We start from the raw sequence: 20,317 nt of genomic DNA on the forward strand, positions 1-20,317 counted from the left end.
AGATGCATTGAGAAAACTGGGAGCTGGAGAGGGAGGAGAGGCCTTCCCACGAGGTGGATCAGGAAAGGGCTCCTGGACGGAGGAGCTGGCTGCGTGCTGCCTCGTGACTATGGATAGGATGCAGCAGGCAGAGGCGGAAGGAAAAGTGTTCCAGGCAGACAGACGAGATGACAAAGGCTAGGTGGATACGGTCTGAGAGAAGTGTTGGGATGGAATATTTCAGTCTGGTGACAATCATGCATGCTCTGAGCCCATGGTTTCCCAGTTTCCTTCCTGTTAGTTGGCCTTCCTGAGCCACGAGCTGGGGGAGGGCCAGAGGCATGTCTGACTGGGTGTCACTGGCTCCTAGCCCAGGGACTAGCATTTTGGGCTCCCCCCATGCTGATGGAGCATCTCCCCAGCCCTCCCCACCCAGGGCACCCGGAAGCCAGCAGCTGCCTGAGCCGGTCATGCCCACCAGGTGTGTTAGCTCTCTCCTGTTTGCCTTTCCACAGGGGTCGGAACTGCTGAGGGACCCGTCCCTGGGGACACAGTTCCGAGTGCACCTGGTGAGGATGATCATTCTGACAGAGCCTGAGGTAGGCACCCAGCTGGACTTCAGTGCCCCACATTGACCTGGAAGCCGGGAGTCACCACTGTCTCTGCTCTCTTTAACCTCTTCCCGTGGATGCCTGTAGAGCAGTGTGGGTCATGGCAGGACCTTCAGCCAGGCAAACTGGGTTGCAGTCCCAGCTGGGCCCTGACACTCAGTATTGGCTGAGTGATTGTATTTCTCTAATCCTCAGTTTCCTCATCTGTAACATGGGATAGTAATGGGTTGTTAGGGGGACTGAGAAATGTACTAAGAGCCATCAGCACTGTGGTGAATATGGGTCCCCTCAACGTGGGCTCTGTTAATTGATCCCCCAGGATGCTCCAAATATCACCGCCAACATCACCTCATCACTGATGAGTGTCTGTGAGTGGAGCCGGACAATCAACCCTGCAGACGACGAGGATCCTGGACATGCTGATCTGGTCCTCTACATCACCAGGTAGCTGAGCTCCCCGATGGCATGCTGGCTGGCCTGGGAAGGCTGCACCCTCCGCCTTCCCTCCCTCTGCAAAGGTGACTGGGTGGCTGACAAGCACCAGAGTCACCCAGGTGACTGTTCTCTGTTCCCGAGATTTGACCTGGAGTTGCCTGATGGTAACCAGCAGGTGCGGGGAGTGACCCAGCTGGGGGGCATCTGCTCCTCCTCCTGGAGCTGCCTTATCACTGAGGACACTGGCTTCGACCTGGGGGTCACCATCGCTCATGAGATAGGGCACAGGTATGCAGCCCCATCAACTGTCCCCAAGCTCTGGCCAAGGAACCTCCCAGCAGGGAAGGTCCTGGTGGAGGGGCCTGCACCCTGACCCTGACCTCAATGGGAGAAGGAGAGAGAGAGAGAGAGAGAGAGAGAGAGAGAGAGAGGTCTTTTAAACAACCAGGTCTCCCCTCCCAGGAACTAAAAGAGCGAGAACACACTCACTATCTTCCCCGCCCCCCAGGAGAGCATTAATCCATTCATGAGGAATCCGCCCCTATGACTCAAACAGCTCCCAACACTGTGACATTGGGGATCAGATTTCCACATGAGTTCTGGGAGGACAGTACATCCAAACCTCATTAGTTTTGTTACCTGTTTTTTAATGTAATGATATATCCCAAACATTTCTCCCACGTCTTTTACAGTTTTACATATGCACCATAATTTATTTAATTAATCCCCTCTTGTTGGATATTTATGTTGTTTCCAAATTTTTCCTCTTAGGAACATTATACATTCTCGTGGGCAGATCTTTACTTCTATCTGTTATCATTTGCCTACAGTGGTGGGTTTCTCTTCTTTTTAATTTTTAGCTTTTTAATTATGAAAGTAATACCCAATTGTAGAAATTCAAACAGTGGGGAGACATCTAAAGTAAGTGAGAAAATTTCCATGTTGGTGCCCACCACCTCCCACTGGACCCCCTCATCTGTTTCAACCCCCTCTGAGCCTGGAAGTAGAATTCCCAGGGGGTGTTGAGGCTCCGCCCACAAGGCTGGTGTCCTTGTCCCTCAGATCACACGCAGCAGCTCCACTTTTTTTCCCACTCCCGCGCCGGTCTCCCCCGAACCCCACCCGTTAGAATCCCTCCATCAATTCCGCTTGGGGGGAAAAAGTTCTGCTGGAAATAGTTTGAAAACCACTGCCTTCCACTGCCTAGAAATGGCGATGACAGCCACATTTTCTAGAACTTTTTAACTGCTATACGTTCAGTCGATGACTGTCACACGCTGAGCACCTCCTCGGAACCAGTCCCCAGCGCGAGAAAGCGATCCCCGGCGCCCCCAGGCCCCTCGAGCCCCGTCCAGTCTCCACCCCGACCCGGCCTCCGAGACGTATGACACCTCGGGTTAGCTCGGCCTGCACATTTCAAAGCCTTTTGATATTTATCAGCCTATAGAGGCGGGAGCCACCCTGCCGCGGGGGTGCTCACACTCCCAGGAGGGAAACTGAGGCAGGGCGGCACCAGGGGCCCAGCCGGGTCCAGAAACTCGCGGGGCGCTGCGAGAGGCGGCCTTGGGGACCGCCCCCCACCCCCCGCCTTCAGCGCCGCCCCCTCCCGCAGCTTGGGCCTGGAGCACGACGGCGCGCCCGGCAGCGGCTGCGGCCCCAGCGGCCACGTGATGGCGTCGGACGGCGCCGGGCCCGTCCGCGGGGACCTGGCCTGGTCCGCCTGCAGCCGCCGGCAGCTGCGGCGCCTGCTCGGGTAGCGACCGGGCGCCCCCCTCCGCGCGCACCCCTGCACCCTGCCCCACCTTCCTTCCAGCCCACCCTGCGCCCCGCGCTGTGCCCCATCCCTCCGGCAGACACATCACTCCGCCGCCCCTGCACCTGCCCCCCGCTGTGCCCCATCCCTCCGGCAGACACATCCGCCCCTGCACCTGCCCGCCTCCCTCCTCCACCCGGTGCCCGCCCGGGACCCGTCGGGCTCGTCCCAGCCCAGCGGCGGCTCTTGGTGGGGGTGGGGGAGAGGTGCGGGCTGAGAACGCCCATGCCCACCCCGCCGACCCCACCCCTGCAAACGCCCCCACGGTGTCCACGGGGTCTGAGCCGGGACCTTGTCGCAGCGCAGGACGGGCGCGCTGCGTGTGGGACCCGCCGCCGCCGCAGCCCAGGCCCGCGGGACGCCCGCCCGAGGCGCAGCCAGGCCTCTACTACGGCGCCCAGGAGCAGTGCCGCGTCGCCTTCGGCCCCGCCGCCGTCGCCTGCACCTTCGCCAGGGAGCACCTCGTGAGTGCCCGTGGCGGCGAGGGGCCGGCCGTGCTGTCTGCACTGTCCAGCTCAGGGCCTCCCCGTGCACTGTGAGCACCTGCTGGGTGCCAGGTGCGGGGAGGTATCATGCTGTCAGTTGCCTCTAGAAACTCTTAACATTTTTTTAATGACCCCCTCCCCCCCCGCATTTTTGTTTGTGGTCCCAGTGCCCCGGACTCCCGAGTGAGGACACGAGTCCTAAACAGTTACTATGGCCTTCCTACCACTGGGGCTGGGTTTAGCTTGGAGGGCTTCCTGCAGGAAGTGGCCTCCAAACTGAACCCCCAGCAGGAGTGTGCTGGCAGGGGGAGGGAAGATGATGGGGGCAGGCCCCGGAAAGACAGACTTCCTCCCAGGGCCCCCGCAGGTTACTCATGGGCTCCAGGCACTTATGCTTTGGTGGGCCCCTTCCTTCATTAAAAATATTCAAAATTATATCTTAGTATTTTTACAAAATGTATAAACCTTAGTGTTAGTAAAAATACAAACAATATTATATAATAGAACATTTATTTTTTTCTCCGACTTTAAAAGGAATTAAAACATTTTCATGGGCTTCTAAAAGCACAATGGGCCCTGGTCATGTCCCTCTTCTGAAAAATGAGTCAGCCCTGCCTTGTCGCATGGACCAGCGTTGTCAGTGTGTCCTGTGGTCTGGGAGGGACAGCTAAGGCTGGACACTGACAGGACAGGCTCTGATGGCCACCTGTCTCTCCTCTTAGGACATGTGCCAGGCTCTCTCCTGCCACACAGACCCACTGGACCAGAGCAGCTGTAGCCGCCTCCTCGTTCCTCTCCTGGACGGGACAGAATGTGGCGTGGAGAAGGTCAGAGCAGAGAGTGAACAAGAGAGCTCATGTGTGTGTGCATGGGCAGGTGTGTGTGCATGCAGGTGTGTGCAGGCATGTGCACAGGTGTGCGTATACAGGTGTGTGTGCACACGTGTGCAGGTGTGGGGGGATGCAGGTATATGCATGTGCAGATGTGTGTGTGTGGGTGCAGGCATGTGTGTGTGTGCACAGGTTGTGTGCAGGTGTGCGTGTGCAGGTGTGTGCATGTGTGCAGGTGTGTGTGTGTAGAGGTGTGTATGCAGGCATGTGTGCAGGTGTGTGTGTGTGCATATGTGCAGAGGAGTGTGTGCGTGCATGCAGGCATGTGTGCCAGTGTGTGTGCACATGTGCAGGTGTGCACATGTGCAGAGAAGTGTGTGCGTGTGTGCAGAGGTGTGTGTGCAGGCGTGTGTGTTCACGAGGCACCTCCAGCCTGGCAGCCTAATTTCCAGGTGGGAGGTAGGAGGTTATAATTGAGGGGTGGGCAGAGAGCCCCGGAACGTCCTGGGGATCCACTGGTCAGGCGGGAGAGTGCTGTGGACATTACCTGACGGAATGCTCACCCACCCTCTACAGAAGAACAGGTGGGGTTTAGGTTTCAGGACCAATAATAGTGGTCAGAAGACCTGCTCTGTCGCTGCCAAGGCGGGAGGGAGGTTGAACCCCTTTGTCTGGATCCGACGCCTCCCCTCCCCCCTGCCCACTCTGTCCCTGAGCAGCTCTGTCCCTTCTCTTCTGACTGGGCCAGGCCAGACCCTTCCTCTGTCCTTTGGGCTGGTGGTCTGCCCTCTCCCCTTAGCATTTGCTCTCAAGCAGAATGGGGAGTGTGGGGGTTGGGGGGTGACTGTGAGTGTGGGGGGGCCTATGGGGGGGGTCCCTATGGGTGGTAGCCGTGGGTGGGGTTCTTCTGTGTTGGGGGTCCATGTGTGTGGGGTCCCTGTTGGGGAGGTTCCCTGTGGAGGGGTCCCTGCATGTTGGAGGTCCCTGTGTGTTGGGGTTCCCTGTGGGTGGGTCCCTGTATGTGTGGAGGCCCTGTGTATGGGGTCCCTGTATATTGGGTCCCTGTGTGGGAGGTCCCTCTGCATGTTGGGGGTCCGTATGTGTTGGGGTCCCTGTGTGTTTGGAGTCCTTGTATCTTGGGGAACCCTGTGGGTGGGATCCCTGCGTGTTGGGGTCCCTGTGGGTGGGTCCCTGTATGTGTGGAGGCCCTGTGTATGGGGTCCCTGTATGTTGGGTCCCTGTGTGGGAGGTCCCTCTGCATGTTGGGGGTCCGTATGTGTTGGGGTCCCTATGTGTTTGGAATCCTTGTATCTTGGGGACCCCTGTGGGTGGGGTCACTGTGTGTGGGGGGGTCCCTGTGGGTGGGTTTCTTGTGTGTGTGGAATCCCTGTGTGGGGGGTTCCTGTGGGTGAAGTCTCTGTTGGGGGTCCCTGTGGGTGGGGTTCCTGTGTGTGTGGAGTCCCTGTGTGGGGAGTCCCTATGGGGTGGGAGATGAGGCTGTCCTTGCCTTGCAGTGGTGCTCCAAGGGTCACTGCCGCTCCCTGGCTGAGCTGGCCCCCGTGGCAGCGGTACATGGGCACTGGTCTAGCTGGGGCCCTCGCAGTCCCTGCTCCCGCTCCTGTGGAGGAGGTGTGGTCACCAGGAGGCGACGGTGTGACAACCCCAGGTACCATGCAGAGGGTACACTGTTCCCATCTGGGAGGGCGGCCGGCAGCCCCCTCCCTGGTTGTGGGCAGTGGTCACTTCTTACCCCTCATGTCTCGGGGGCATTTTCAGACCTGCCTTTGGGGGACATGCGTGCATTGGTGCTGACCTCCAGGCTGAGATGTGCAACACCCAGGTAGGCCTGTGTCCGGAGAGCGAGAGGGGCAGTGGGCAGCGCTGGGCCCTGCAGGAGCCGAAAGGCTGGAGGACTCATCTGTGGTTCACACCAGGATACTTTTGAGAGGGACACTGGGACCTCAGTGCATAAACCAGGACATCCTGCTGATGACCAGGAGATACCCCGAAGCTTCCCACATCCCTCCCTGAGTGTCCTTTGCTCTCTAGAGAACATCTGTGCAATGAGAGCTGCCCCCTCAAGGATACCGTCTGCTACACGCCACCGTGAATTACTGCATTTATAAATTGAGGTGAAACTCACATAGCACAGAACCAACCATTTTAAAGTAAATAACTCGGTGGCCACATTTAGTACTTTTGCAGTGCTGTGCAATCACTACCTCTGTCTGCTTCCAAGCTTTCCATTACTCCAGAGTGAAGCCCTTGACTGTTAACTAGTCGCTCCTTATTCTCGCCTCCCCCAGGTCCCTGGCAACCACTGACTTGCTTCTTGTCTCTATGGATTTACCTATCGTAGACATTTCACGTATGTGCACCACACAGTTTGTGGCCTTTTGTGTCTGGCTTCTTTCACTGAGCATAACATTTCCAAGGCTCCTGTGTGCTGTGACATGTATCACTAGTTCATTTGCTTTAAAGACAGAGTGACAGTCCCTTGCACGGGTAGGCCACATTGTCTTTATCCATTCCTCTATTGATGGATGTTTGGGCTGTTTCCACCTTGTGGCTGTTGAGAAGAGCGCTGCTATGAATGGGCTTGTACATGTACGTTCGAGTCCCTCTCTCCAATTCTTTTGGCTCCGTTTATGCTGCTGTAACAAAACACCACAGACTGGGTAATTTATAAACAATAGAAATGTATTCTCACAGTTCTGGAGGCTGGGAAGTCCAAGGTCAAGGCCCCAGCAGGATTGACGTCTGGTGAGGGCTGCTCTCTGCTTCCAAGATGACGCTGTGGTGCTGCGTCCTCTAGAGGGAGGAACTTGTCCTCACCCTGCGGACACGGCGAGGGGGAAGAAAGTAGCCAGCTCCATCCAGCTCTTTTATAAAGTGCTTTTCCCATTCAAGAGGCTCACCTCCCAAAGGCCACACCTCATAATACGGTTGCATTGGGCATTAAGTTTCAATGTGAATTTTGGAGAGGACGGACGCTAACATTCAAATCATAGCAGTGCCTAAAAGTGCAATTGCTGGATCATATGGTAATTCTATGCTTACCTTTTTGCAGAGCCTCCAAACCATTTTCCACAGCACCTGAACTGTTTTGCAGTCCCACCCGCAGTGTACAAGGGTCCGGGTTTCTCTGCATGTTCCCTAGCATTTGCTATTTTCCATTTCCATTCTAGCCATCCTGGTGGTGGGACATGGTAGAATGATTCTTTTTACACTTGGTGAAAGTCTGCTTCCTGCTTTGGAGAACCCTGGGCTGGGTTTGGCCCTGGCTGTGTGTCAATGTGGGGAGACCCTCCCTCCCTGCCTTCTCCAGGCAGATCCCAAGGCTCCCCAGACTACGAAGGGAGGCTCTCTGCCTCGGACATGAGCTGGCAGGCCTGCGTGGACAGCAGCCGTGGTCATTGTTTCTGCCATTGGGGTCGACTTCAATTCTTTTCTCTCCAGTGCAAAGAAGGCCAGGATGCCCACTGGAGCACCGGGGCTCTGGTGGTGAAGGCTTTGCTCCTGACCATCTGCACTTTTTCTAATTACCTGCCTCTAGATGCACCTGCATAGTGAATGTTTATTAACAATTATTATATATTATTAATAGTTAATTGGTTATGTAATATGGTGTGACTATCATGTTAATTGTAATAATTAATAGTGATTTTTAATAATTAGCCCTGTTTTCTCAAGTTCAGGCCTTGGACCAAGGCTTCCCAGGCAGTGCCCGGTCCTGCTTTCATCATTGCTACCCTGTGTCCTTTACAAATTCGATGCAGTTTTCCCATCAGCAGAGAGGCAGATGCTCCTGTCACCCCCACGTGACAGAGCAGGGAACTGAGGCACAGCCTGGAGCGGGGTCACACCCATATCTTGATCCCCACACTGCAGGGTGCTGTGCTGCCTCCCAGTATCAAGGGCCCCCACCCCGGGCCTCCTCCTGTGACTGTCCTCTGCCTCCTCCCGGCCAGGCCTGTGAGAAGACCCAGCTGGAGTTCATGTCGGAGCAGTGTGCCGAGACCGACAGCCAGCTGCTGCACCTCGCCCCGGGCAGCACCTCCTTCTACCGCTGGGTCGCCGCCGCAGAGTACAGCCAAGGTGGGGCCCGGAGGCCCTCGGGCGGGCAGGGTCGTTGGGGGCCAGCCCGCCGTCACTCCAGCACCAGTCAGAGTGGGGCTCAGGCTCGGGCTCAGGCGTCCCACAGAACACAGGTCCCATCCTAGCTTGGCCTCCCTAGCAGATCTGGCAGTGACATCCCGTCCCTGAGCCTCGGCTTTCCCATCTGTAAAGGAGAGATAATGGCAGTATCTCCCTCCCAGGTTGCTAGAAGGATTCAGGGAGATGGTGCACGGGGGTGTACGCCTCGGCTCATAATTCACTATGTTAGTTATTAGATCAGGATTGCGATTATTACCTTACAGGTAGGATGGGGAAAATAAAACCTTTGCCCCAAATGCAAAGGATGAAGCTGTGTAGGAGCTGGTAGTAGGACCCACTTGGACCAAGCTTGGCAAGGCTGGGCGAGCAGGGTCCCAGAGGGGCTTTGCAGCCAACTCACTGCCCTTCCTGTTCACCCTCTTTGCCCCTCATCTGCACTGCCCTTCCAGGGGACACTCTGTGCAGACACATGTGCCGGGCCATTGGTGAGAACTTCATGGTGAGGCGGGGAGACAGTTTCCTGGATGGGACGCGGTGTGTGCCAAGTGGCCCTCAGGAGGATGGGACCCTGAGCCTGTGCGTGGCAGGCAGCTGCAGGGTAGGTGTGTGTGGGTGATGGAAGAGGCACCCTTCCATCCACTGCGGCCCGAGGCCTGCCTGTCCTATCAGGGGACCTTGGGGGACAGGGCTAGGGGTGCTGGCCTGACGGATCTGCACTCCAGCCTGCAGGGGATTGGTGCTGGCGAAATAGGGCCCGACTTGGAGTCAGCCTGGGTTAAGGGCCGTGCTGTGACCTTGGGCAGGTCATCTCAGCTCTCTAAATTTGCTTCCTGTGTAGACGTCAGGTGCTGTAGAAATGTCCCTGCCTGGTTGTGTGAATTCTAGAACCTCGGGGCTGGCAGGGCTGTAGCGTCAGGGAGGCACGCACCCTCCCATGACACTGGCCTTCTGCCACTCCCCTTTGCACAGGCGTTTGGCTGTGATGGCAGGATGGACTCCGGGCAGGTGCGCGATGCATGCCAGGTGTGTGGAGGAGACAACAGCACGTGCAGCCCACGGAACGGCTCTTTCACGGGAGGAAGAGCCAGAGGTAGGGGCCTCCTTCCAGCCTCTGAGAGCCCCGCAGCCCAGAGCCTGGTGCAGCTCAGCCCTGGAAGCCTCATCGCGGGTCTCAGCTTCTTCCCTGCACTTCGCCCCCTCCCGCAGCACACTCAGGTTTTGGCAATGATGCTGCCTTTGGGGCTGTGGCACCTCAGTAGCAGTCGCTCACTGTAGCTGTGGAAAGAATGTGGATGTTGTGCAGTCTGCAGGCTGGCCTCTTTCCCCCTGCTCAAGAAGTCCCATGGGAGGGATGCAGGTGAAGGAGGGATGTGGGAGCCTCCTTGACTTTGAGCCATTTATGGAAGAGGTCACATGATTGGCAGGCGTCAGGGCCTCGATGGCCAGTGGAGGACTCGAGCCCTGCCTCTCTCTGGTATGCCCTTCTCCTGGTCAGGGCACGCTTCGTGGGTCGCTTCCCTGTGAGGACTCACTGCCCCCGTGACATAGTCAGTTTCTCTCTGTCCAGCTGAGGTCGATTTCCCTCACCTGTGACAGGACTGTGAGGCCTGTGCATCCCTCCTTTGCTTCTTCCTAGAATACGTCACATTCCTGACGGTGACTCCTAACCTGACCAATGTACACGTCGTCAACCACAGGCCTCTCTTCACACACTTGGGTGAGTTGAGTAGAGGATGCCCCCACTTTTGACACTGATGGCAAGTTTAGGGGGTCCCGGACTCCCCTCAGCTTGGTAATTCACTAGGAAGGCTGCCAGAGCTCATGGAGAGCTGTCACACCACGGTTGCTGGGGAAGGGGGACAGGCTGGTTTTAACACTGGAAGATATGCTATGTGCGGCAGAGTGTCGCGGGAGCCAAGCCCCAGGCCTCTGTGTCTCAGGGATGCGGTGCCCTTCCAGCAGCAAAGTGTGCCATGCTCAGGAGTATGGCCAGCCCAGGAAGCTCGCCCGTGTCTGAGCGCAGTTTTGGGGGGGCTCCATCAGTTAAATGATTGAGTGACTGCTCAGTGAGTAATCTCAGTCTCCAGCTGACCCGAAGCCCTCACCCTAAATCACGGGATTGGTCTTTCTGGCACACCCCAAACAAAAATGCTCCTGTCGCATGTGACCTATGTTCCCTCTCAGAAGCCGGGGGCAAAGGCCAGAGAGCAAGGCCACCTTCTTCACTATCCAGTGCCACAGGAGGCCTTTATTTCCAGAGGGGCCCTACACCTGACCTTTGAATTCTTGGATGGGGGCACTTGAGCCCCAGACCTGTTGGTAGAGTTCTGTGTGTGAGTGCACTTGCTGGGGGAGCAGGTCACGGGGCTCACCAGGTTCCGAGAGGTGGCACAGAGCCACCACCGTGGAGAAGTCTTCCAGGTCAGCATCATGTGTGCTTTGTGGAAGGCATGCACATGGAGGGAGCGGGGGTCTCTTGACGCAGAGACCACCTGGCTGAGATGCCAGGAGGATGGCTCTGTCTGGGAGGGCTGGGGACCCTGGAGAGGAGAGCCACAGACATGGCCATGAGGATCATATTCTGTGAGCAGAAGGACCTTCCTTGTCTCAGGCCCTGTTGCCGTCTCCACTCCTTCCTTAAGCCAGGACCTTGTCTGGGAGGGTTGCAGTGCTCGGCTCCCCGTGCTGAGGGCCTCACTTCCCTGCAGCGGTGAGGATCCGAGGGCGCTACATCGTGGCTGGGAAGGCGAGCATCTCTCCCAGCACCACCTACCCCTCCCTCTTGGAAGACAGCCGTGTCGAGTACAGGGTGGCCCTCACCGAGGACCGGCTGCCCCGCCTCGAGGAGATCCACATCCGAGGACCCTCCTGGGAAGACATTGAGATCCAGGTTACCAGGAGGGTCTGGGGGAGGCCAGCGGGGGCTTCCTCCACAGCTCCAGCTGTCCGGTTGTTTGTCCATCCATCCATTCGCCCACCTGCTCTTTCGTTCATTCAGTGGTGTTTTAGGGAGGACCTACTATGTGTTGGGCCCTGTGCTAGGCAACATGCAACAGTGAACTCCATACAGGGCTTTTGGTCCCACAAATAAATATAAAAGGTGGCTGTGCCCAGTGCCCCGGGAGAAGCCCTGGAGTTCTGACAGAGGGCCAGGGGTCCCCTAGGTAGGAAAGGGTGGTGGAGCTGAGGTCTGGGACGAGCAGAGGCTGCCAGGCCACGCAGGGAGGGGGCCACCAGGAGGGAGGAAGGAGACCCGCCAGCAGGGCCACCTCACTGGGATGGTGGATGGAGGAGCCGACACTCATGCTGTGGGGTGTGGGGAGCATTCCCAGAGCATGTGCCGGGGTCCATGGGAACCCATGTGTCCTCAGTGTGCGCTCGCCTGCAGGTGTCCCCACATGTGCTTTACTGAGGGAGATATTTGGAGGGATGAGCAGCGATAAGTGTAGGCTGAAATGGCCCTTGAGGGGTCCAAGTCCAGTGGTCCTGCTGTCTCTGCAGTCAAGGCCAGGCAGAGCAAGCCCCCTTTCCTGCCTCCCCTCTCCTATCCCCAAACTTATGCGTGCTTGATAACTACCTGCCTGCCACGCTGCCGTCCCACACATCTGAGAGTTCCTTGAGGCTCAGATGCTGTCCTGTGCTCTGTGCTGTCTCCAGAGCCTGGCATGGGGTCAGCGCCAGTGATAGCTTGTGAGCGAAAGAATGTAGAGATGGAGGAATGAAAGGCTTCCCCAGGGAGGCGGCCGTGAGAGCGACCCTCAGGCAGCCCACTGTACAAGCCCTGAGCTCTCCGTCTGTCTGTGCGTCTCAATGCAGGTTTACAGGCGGTACGGCGAGGAGTACGGCGGCCTCACTCACCCAGACATCACCTTCACCTACTTCCAGCCTAAGCAGCCGCAGGGCTGGGCCTGGGCCGCCATGCGCGGGTCCTGCTCGGTGAGCTGTGGGGCAGGTGAGGCCCAGGGAAATGCTCGCCTGCAGCAGCCTGGTGTGCCCCCTGCACACAGGTGGCCTTGCACTCTCTCCTTCCTCCCAGGGCTGCGCTGGGTGACCTACAGCTGCCTGGACCAGGCCAGGAACGAGTGGGTGGAGGCCGCCCGGTGCCGAGGGAGCCTGCAGCCACCAGCATGGCCGGAGCCCTGTGTCCCTGCACCCTGCCCTCCGTAGTGAGTGCTGTGCTGTCTGCATGGCTCCTGGGCTGGTCAGCCGTGGCTGCTGGGCTCTCATCCTGGCTCGGGGGTCCGATGTCGTCTGGGCTGGGCTCATGCTATTGTTTAGTCCTAACAACAGCCCTGTGAGGTGGGCTCTGTCAGTGTCCCCACTTTGCAGGTTGAAGACACTGAGACTCAGGGCAGACACAGTGACAGTGTAAGCCTGGTTGCCACCTTGTCTGGGCAGCCTGAGGCCTCTCTGAACTCAGGTGTCATTGGAAGATGGAGATGGTCATTCTACCTGGCAGGGTTGTGGGGAAGACTCAGGGAGGTAATGGTAGAAAGCCTCTGCCCTAAGCCGGCCCCTAGCAGGGGCAGTTGGTAGGAGCAAACTGTTAGGGACAAGGCCATCCCTATTGGGTATGGGACTGGGGCAGCCGCCTGCCATCACTGTTGGGACACCTGGAGAGCTGGTGGGCTGGGCTGGCCCTACCTGCTTGGTGGTCAGGTACCTGCAGGAACACAGGGACTGGCCCAGACCAGGGGAAGCATATCAGCTAGAGTTGGCTGGACAGACTTACCTACCTCCCACCCTGTCTGCCTGAGCCAGCTTGGGGACTTGGCCAGGGGCCTGAGCTCCGCCCCTCTCCTCCTCAGCTGGGCGGCTGGAGACTTCGGCCCATGCAGCGCCTCCTGTGGGGAAGGTCTGCGAGAGAGGCTGGTGCACTGCGTGGAGGCCCAGGGCAACTTCCTGAGGATATTGCCCCCAGTCCAGTGCAGAGCGGTGGCCCAGCAACCAGCGGCAGTGGAAGCCTGCAACTCCCAGCCCTGCCCCACCAGGCGAGCATGGGAGATGGGTGGCAGAACCTTCCTGGCAAAGCTTGTCCCTGTGCCGAGCCCCACCCCTTCTGAGTGTTCCCCCTTCTCTGGCCGGGCCCTGCCATCCTGGGTGACAGGTAGTCGTATCGGGTGGTTAAAAGTGCTGGCTTCAGAATCACCTACTACCTGAGAGACCCTGGGCCTGTCAGTTCCCTCTGAACTTGAGAGCCCCTGCTGTGGAATGAGGATGCATGTGGAGGTGCTGGGAGGACGTGAATGTGGAGCAGCAGACGTCGCCTGGTCTTTGCTGTCATCTTTTCCACGGTGCCCACGGGCTGCCTCTCATCCCCTGTGTCCACATTGGTTGTGTTCTTGTCATTCTGTCACTACCTGGCTGGGTGACTGGGCATGTCCCTCCCCTCTCTGGGCTCCAGCTTTACTGTCTATCCGGTGGGGAGGGGCTTGGCCTAGACCACCGGTGGCCCACATGTGGCTCTGGGCCCTTCCCCTCTCCTGTCCTTGGCACATAGCAACCTCCATTCTCTTCCGCTGGGGCCTGGTGCAGCCTCAGGACCCTTCTCAACACAGCACTCCAGGCAGCTGCCACCTCTGAGTGGGCTGAATTCATCTGTCCCCCTGAGCCTGCTGGTGTGATTCCCTTTGACACCTGCTATGATGCATGGAGTGTGCTGACTGGTTGAAAGTCTGCCTTTGTCCCTGGAGGGCAAGAGGGATGGGCTCTGTCTCGCTGCACCCTGGGTGCTGGGCTGAGTACCTGGCCACCGAGCAGAGAGAGCTTGTTGAGCAGAAACGTGAAGGTCTAGGAGGGCATCAGTTAATCCAGCACTTCAGGGAAACAGCCCTAAGCTTTGCTTCTTTGTGGGGCTCCTCTTTGGGCTCTTGGATATCGGGGAGCAGATTCACTGCCTTCCTGCTCCCAGGAGCTGGGCTGCACCTTCAGGTGGTGGCAGGGGCAGGGCCTGATGACTGTTCTGTGCCATCCTTAGCTGGGAGGTGACAGACGCCGGCCCATGCACGTCGGCCTGTGGAGCAGGCCTGGCCTCGCAGAACGTGACGTGTGTGGAGGAGGGTTTGGAGGCTCCAGCAACTTCAGGGCCCTGCCCCACAGATGAGGAGCCGCCTGTTCTCGAGCCTTGTGTCAGGACAGCATGTCCTTCAGGCCATGTGAGTGCTCTGGAGTCCTTACCTGGCTGGAAGGGTGAGGAGCACTGGTTACCCTTGTCCTCCAGGCCAGAGGGAGAGTACCGGCCTGCAGGGCTACCCCTGGTAGACAGTGAAAGTCTTAGAAGCAAAGTTAAGGGAGCTCCCCTGACCTCACCTTGCATGCCAGGCTGGGAGGATCCAGACCCTGTTAGAAGCTTCTGAGGAGGAGTTTAATTCAGTTGCTCCATAGAGAAACATGGCTCCCACCTGGCATCTAGAGGCTCGAGGCTGAGTGACTTTGCTCTCAGGCTGGGGTACTGGCTGACCCCCACTCCTCAGGGCTGGGGGGATTGCAGGGCTTGGTGTGCTTGTAAATCCCACTCCTGACTACCTGCTCTCAGCCCCAGCTGCAGGGAGCATTCACGCTGATGAGGAGCCAGCAGAGGCCAAGAGGGGCGTGTGGGGAGGGTATCTGCGGGAGACCAGAAGCAAGTCTCCCCAAAGGAGCAACAAGGAGGGAGTCCTGGTGTGACCAGGTCACTCCTGCTCTCTCCCAAAAAGATTCGGATGGGCAGGGCGGGCCAGGTGCACAGAGGTCTGGAGGTGGGAATCCCAGACCCACCGTCTCCTCACTCTTCCCCTGCAGCTGGACCCCAAGTCTCCAGGGGAGGGGGCTCCACCTCTATCGGGCAGTGCCAGGCTGGCGGCTCGTGCTGCACACGTGTGGATGCCTGTGATGGGGCTGTGCTCCGTCTCCTGTGGGCGAGGTGAGGGCCCCCAGACGCTCCTGAGGACCAGCTCTCATGGTTACTCTCTACCTACCTGCATTTTGCCCAGCTCTTAAAAGCACTAGAGGTGGCTTCCACAAAATCCAAACTACACAGAAGCATGACATAGGTACCAGGAGACTGGAGCGAAGTACCTGCCAGCAACTTTACCTGTGTCCACTGAGTGGCTGAAAGCTGGGAAAGGGTGGCCGTGCCAGGCAAGGTTGGCACCAAGAGTGTGCTCCTTGCTGTCCCCAGAGTTACGAGGGACCAGCCCCAAACTGACCTCCAGAGCAGAGAAACAGGATCAGTTTTGAGGCACATAGTGTTCTTTGGTTTTCCCGAATGTTTTATTGTGGTAAAATACACATATGAAATTTACCATCTTGACCGTTTTTAAGTGAACAGTTCAGGGACATTAAAGATATTCACACTGTGGTGCAGCCATCACCACCTTGTCCCCAGAACTTTTCATCTTGAAAACTGAAACCCTGTGCCCATGAAACACCAGCTCCACGTTCCCTCTCCAGCCCAGTACCCGCCCCTCCACTTTCTGTCTCTATGGATTTGACAGCTCCAGGGACCTCATAGACGTGGAACCATACAGGATCTGTCTAGCTCATTTCTTTTTTTTTTTTTAAGATGACCGGTAAGGGGATCTCAACCCTTGGCTTGGTGTTGTCAGCACCACGCTCAGCCAGTGAGCAAACCGGCCATCACCTATATAGGATCCGAACCTGTGGCCTTGGTGTTATCAGCACCGCACTCTACCGAGTGAGCCACGGGCCGGCCTTGTCTAGCTCATTTCACTCAGCATGATGTCCTCATGGCTCATCCGCGTTGAAGCATATGTCAGAATTTCCTGCCTTTTTAAGGGTGAAAAATCCCCCATTATGGATGTCTGCTGCAGTCTGCTTGCCCACTCGTCTGTTGGTGGCCACTTAGGCTGCGTCTGCATTTTAGCTCTTGGGCTACTGTGAACACCGGTCTGCGAACATGTCTTTGAGACCCTGCTTTCAAGTCTTTGTGGTGTATATGCACACCCAGAAGAGGAATTACCAAATCATATGGTAATTCTGTGTTTAAGTTTTTGAGGAACTTCCATACTGTTGCCATAGCAGCTGCACCGTCTTGCATTCCCACCAGCGGTGCACAGGCGTTCCAGTTTCTCCACATCCTCGCCAAGGCTGGTTATTTTCTCTCTTTCTTTTGGATAGTGGCCATTCTACTACGTTTTTTGTTTGTTTGTTTGTTTGTTTGTTTTGTGGCTGGCTGGTATGAGGTCCAAATCCTTGACCTCGGTGTTGTAGCATCGTACTCTAACCAGCTGAGCCAACCAGCCCGCTCTTGGATAGTGACCATTCTCATGGGTGCAAGCAGACGTACAGTGCTGTTAAACTAAAACCTAACCACTTGCTCAGTAAAACTTTAGCATGCTTAGAACTGAGACCAGAAAGAGATTTCTTTTAAGGATACTCCTAAAGGAGAGATTTGAAGAAATCGGCCCTACTAACGTCTTTCTGGTAAACACAGCGAGAGATTTCCATACAGCAATCTTATAACGCCTCTCAATGAGCAAGAGCAGCTGCCATTTGTTGAGCACCTACTATGTGCAGGCACTTCATACCTCCCCTTTAAAAATCTTTATACGTGACTGCAAGGTAGACACCAGTATATGAAAAAGCTGAGGCTCAGAGAGGTTGAGTCACTTGTCTAAGGTCATACAGCTGTAAGTGGCAGAGCCAAGACTCGGACCAACATGGGCCTTTTCTGCTGGAGCAGTCCAGTGATCTGGGAGCTTGCGGTCCTTGCTGAGCCCACCTCTCAGGATCCCTGCTTCTCCCCTGTAGGCGTGATGGAGCTGCGTTTTGTGTGCATGGACTCTGCCCTCAGGATGTCTGTCCAGGAAGAGCTGTGTGATTTGGCAAGCAAGCCTGAGCACCGACGGGAAGTCTGCCAGGCAGTCCCGTGCCCTGCCCGGTGAGTGGGTGAGGGAGGCTGTGCAGGGAAGGTGTCTGACCTCCGCCTGTGGCCTCCTACGGAGCACTGGCCTTCTTGCAGGTGGGAGACCCGAGCTTTGGCGCCATGCCCAGTGACCTGCGGAGGTGGGCGGGTGCCGTTGGCTGTGCGCTGTGTGAGGCTGGACCACGGTCACCCTGTCCCCCTGCCTCACTCCAAGTGCTGGCCAGTGCCCCGGCCAGGCCCCCTTGAGGACTGCAGCCTGGAGCCCTGCCCTGCCAGGTGGGCCCCTTCACAAGGAGGCAGGCAGCTCTGGATCTGCATCCTGGCTCTGTCCTCATCTCCAGGCCCAACTGCTGGTCCTCAGTGTCCTTGCCCACAGGAGTGGGTCCTATTGGTGCCCCTGGGAGGCTTTGGGGGGTGTAATGAGATGATCCTGTGTGTAGCGTGCATTGCATGGGATCTGGGCTGCCTTGAGCGCGCATGGCTGGTGGTCTAGTTACTGCTTTCCACTGAGCACCTTCTGTGCCCAAGCACAGTTCTGGAGCCAGGGGACACAGCAGTGAACAGGCAGATGAATGCCCCTGCCCTCCTGGAGCTGACACTGGGGGTGGGGGCAGTGGACAATAGATAAGACAGACGTGGATGTACAGTTTGATGGATGGTGTTAGGTGCAATGTACAGAACATGGCAGGAGCGGGGTTGCGAGGGCTGGCAGGGCAGGCCACAGCGGGGCGGTGTGTTGGGACTGCTAGTGCAGACAGACACCTGGCCCTCCCTGCTGCCTCTTGCTCTCAGCTTTCCCTTCTATAAAGAGGCTTTGTCTGTTCTCCGTCTCCTGTGCCCAGCCTCTTGGGATGGATGTAAGGGGGATCACCAGAGAGAACCTCTCCAGGCCCTTCCCTGCCTCCTGTCTCTTCCCTTTCACGGGAAGTGAGGGGGAAACTTGGCCCTCTGGGTTCTCAGGGCACTGTTTGGCCACTCTGACTCTGGGTTGCCCCAGGTGGCGGTACAAGCTGGCAGCCTGCAGCATGAGCTGTGGGGGAGGGGTCGTGCGGAGGATCCTTTATTGTGCCCGGGCCCAGGGGGAGGACAATGATGAGGAGGTCCTGCCAGACACCCAGTGCCAAGGTCTGCCCCGCCCAGAGCCCCAGGAAGCCTGCAATCTGGAGCCCTGCCCACCCAGGTGAGTCAGCTAGTGACGGGAGGGGTGGGCGACTCCTGGTGTTTGCAGATGCCAGGCCAGGTGCCACCTGGGTAAAGTGCAGCTCAGTGGCGCAGACTATGGGAGACAGGATCACCTGGCTGACTGAGCCAGGTGTGTGAGGTGAAGTTCAAGGTTAATGTGGTCAGAGAGGTTGGTTCTAAGGGCCACAGTTGTGGAGAGGCCTGGGAGGTGGTGGAGGCAGTGTTGGGGTGTGACACCAGCCTTCCTGATGGGGAGGGGGAGGAAAGGTATTCCCAGCACAGACACAGCCTCTGCTGGGACACAGGACAGAGTGCTGTTCTGTGGGGTCCGAAGAGGAGTTTGGTGGTGGGTGAATATTCATCCATCTTGTTCACATTCTTTCATGTTTTTTTGGTAGATATGCATTTTTAATAAAGAAATGCTTTTCTATATTGTACAGAAACATCCAGAAAAGAACATAATAGACACCCATGTTATGCCACCCACATTTAATAGATTGCCATGTTACCTTCATATCTGTCTCCTTAGTGTTAAAGGTATCCACCATTACAGATAAGACTTCATTTAAGTTTAATGCTTAACTCATCTGTGATTTATCTGGAGTATGCTGCAAAGCAGGGACCAAACTCACTCCTCTGAACCGTTTACGGGCAGCATCTGTTGAACAGCCCCTGGGTTCTCGCACATGCCAGAGTCTGTGTCTAGCTTTCAGCCAGGTTCCGCTTTCCTCCCCCAGCTCCTCCCTTCCCATGTCAAGTTCTTTTGCATTTTGTAGCTTCATGATCCACCCGGCACCCTCAGCACAGCACCCTTGATTCTGTGCTTGTGCTGAAGCCCCCTAGCTATGTGTTTTTCACATCGCATTTAGAGATGATCCGGAGTTTTATGGGAATTACATATACACGTGAACTCTGGCTACCCCTGCAGACATGGTGTAGCCACGCCAACCTCGTCATTATTCTGGAACATTCCTGGATCCTCCTCACTTAGGGCTTCTGCACTTAGCTCCCCGCTGCCTGAGGTCGCCTCTGGATGTCCTCAGGCCCTGCTCAGGCCAACACTAACAGAGCAGTGAGGGTCGTCCTGAGCGGGGCCCAGACAGCACAGCCATCCCAGCCCATGACTCTGCTCTGCTGTTTTTCTTACAGCATCTGCCACCCCCTGACGGCGCCTTTTCTGTTCGCTGTGTCTCTTCCTTCTGTGGCAGTGGTTTCTCCAGGAGCAATTTCACCCCCCGGGGGACATTGGCAATACATAGAGATATTTTAATAGTCACAACCAGGGAGAGGATGTGCTACTGGCATCTAGAGGGCAGAGGCCAGGGGTTTTACTAAACATCCTACAATGCACAGGATAGCTCCCTCCACCCTCCTACCCCCGAAAGAATCATCCAGTCCCCAATGGCAGCAGTGCCGAGGGTGAAGGACCACACACACTCAGAGAGGTGGAGTCTTGGTTGGGTTCACTGCTGTCTCCTGGGTCTAGAACAGGACCAGGCCCATGGGAGGCATGGGTTTGAGGGCAGTATCGCAGGGTGGTGGGGGTGGCGTAAACGTTACAGTCACGACCCAGGCTCCAGTGCAGGCTGCCTGGGTTCATGTCCAGGCTCTGAAAAATGCTGGCATTATTATTTGTTGAATGATTACGAATTAACACGAGCAGGATTGAGCCTGACAATCTCTGCCTTCCCTGGTAGAACATGGAATGTTGAGGTCTGTTTTCCTGGTACATCTTTCCTCTACCTGTTACCTGGACCACAGGCAGCTCTGTGGGGTGTTATGTGATAAAGGGGACAAAGGGAGAGGCACTGGAAGGGAAAAAGAGGTTTCTTTCCTGCAGAGCCTTTCCTAACCTCTCCGGTGCTGGTGGCCCCGTGACTAGACAGGAGGGGTTCTATGGCCACACTAAGTGTCTCCACAGTCTGGAACCTAAGGGACGAGGGTTGAGCAGAGCCCAC

The 20,317-nt window shown here is 56.8% G+C and overlaps 1 protein-coding gene across 1 annotated transcript in view; it reads left to right on the forward strand.

Annotated features, from left to right (window-relative positions):
- ADAMTS13 (ADAM metallopeptidase with thrombospondin type 1 motif 13) overlaps window positions 1–20,317 on the forward strand; it is a 30,588-nt gene that overhangs the window by 5,518 nt on the left and 4,753 nt on the right. Inside the window, exons 4-24 of the mRNA XM_063082080.1 lie at window positions 495–578; window positions 910–1,034; window positions 1,167–1,313; window positions 2,638–2,778; window positions 3,140–3,302; window positions 4,046–4,150; window positions 5,668–5,819; window positions 5,930–5,993; window positions 8,125–8,251; window positions 8,761–8,909; window positions 9,281–9,401; window positions 9,948–10,028; window positions 11,020–11,201; window positions 12,128–12,263; window positions 12,348–12,477; window positions 13,120–13,302; window positions 14,289–14,466; window positions 15,092–15,212; window positions 17,063–17,192; window positions 17,274–17,453; window positions 18,175–18,357. Coding sequence (XP_062938150.1) covers window positions 495–578; window positions 910–1,034; window positions 1,167–1,313; window positions 2,638–2,778; window positions 3,140–3,302; window positions 4,046–4,150; window positions 5,668–5,819; window positions 5,930–5,993; window positions 8,125–8,251; window positions 8,761–8,909; window positions 9,281–9,401; window positions 9,948–10,028; window positions 11,020–11,201; window positions 12,128–12,263; window positions 12,348–12,477; window positions 13,120–13,302; window positions 14,289–14,466; window positions 15,092–15,212; window positions 17,063–17,192; window positions 17,274–17,453; window positions 18,175–18,357 — 2,882 coding nt within the window. The remainder of the gene's footprint in view (window positions 1–494; window positions 579–909; window positions 1,035–1,166; window positions 1,314–2,637; window positions 2,779–3,139; window positions 3,303–4,045; window positions 4,151–5,667; window positions 5,820–5,929; window positions 5,994–8,124; window positions 8,252–8,760; window positions 8,910–9,280; window positions 9,402–9,947; window positions 10,029–11,019; window positions 11,202–12,127; window positions 12,264–12,347; window positions 12,478–13,119; window positions 13,303–14,288; window positions 14,467–15,091; window positions 15,213–17,062; window positions 17,193–17,273; window positions 17,454–18,174; window positions 18,358–20,317) is intronic.

This window comes from Cynocephalus volans, chromosome 17 (genome assembly GCF_027409185.1).
Source record: "Cynocephalus volans isolate mCynVol1 chromosome 17, mCynVol1.pri, whole genome shotgun sequence".
NCBI lineage: Eukaryota > Metazoa > Chordata > Mammalia > Dermoptera > Cynocephalidae > Cynocephalus > Cynocephalus volans.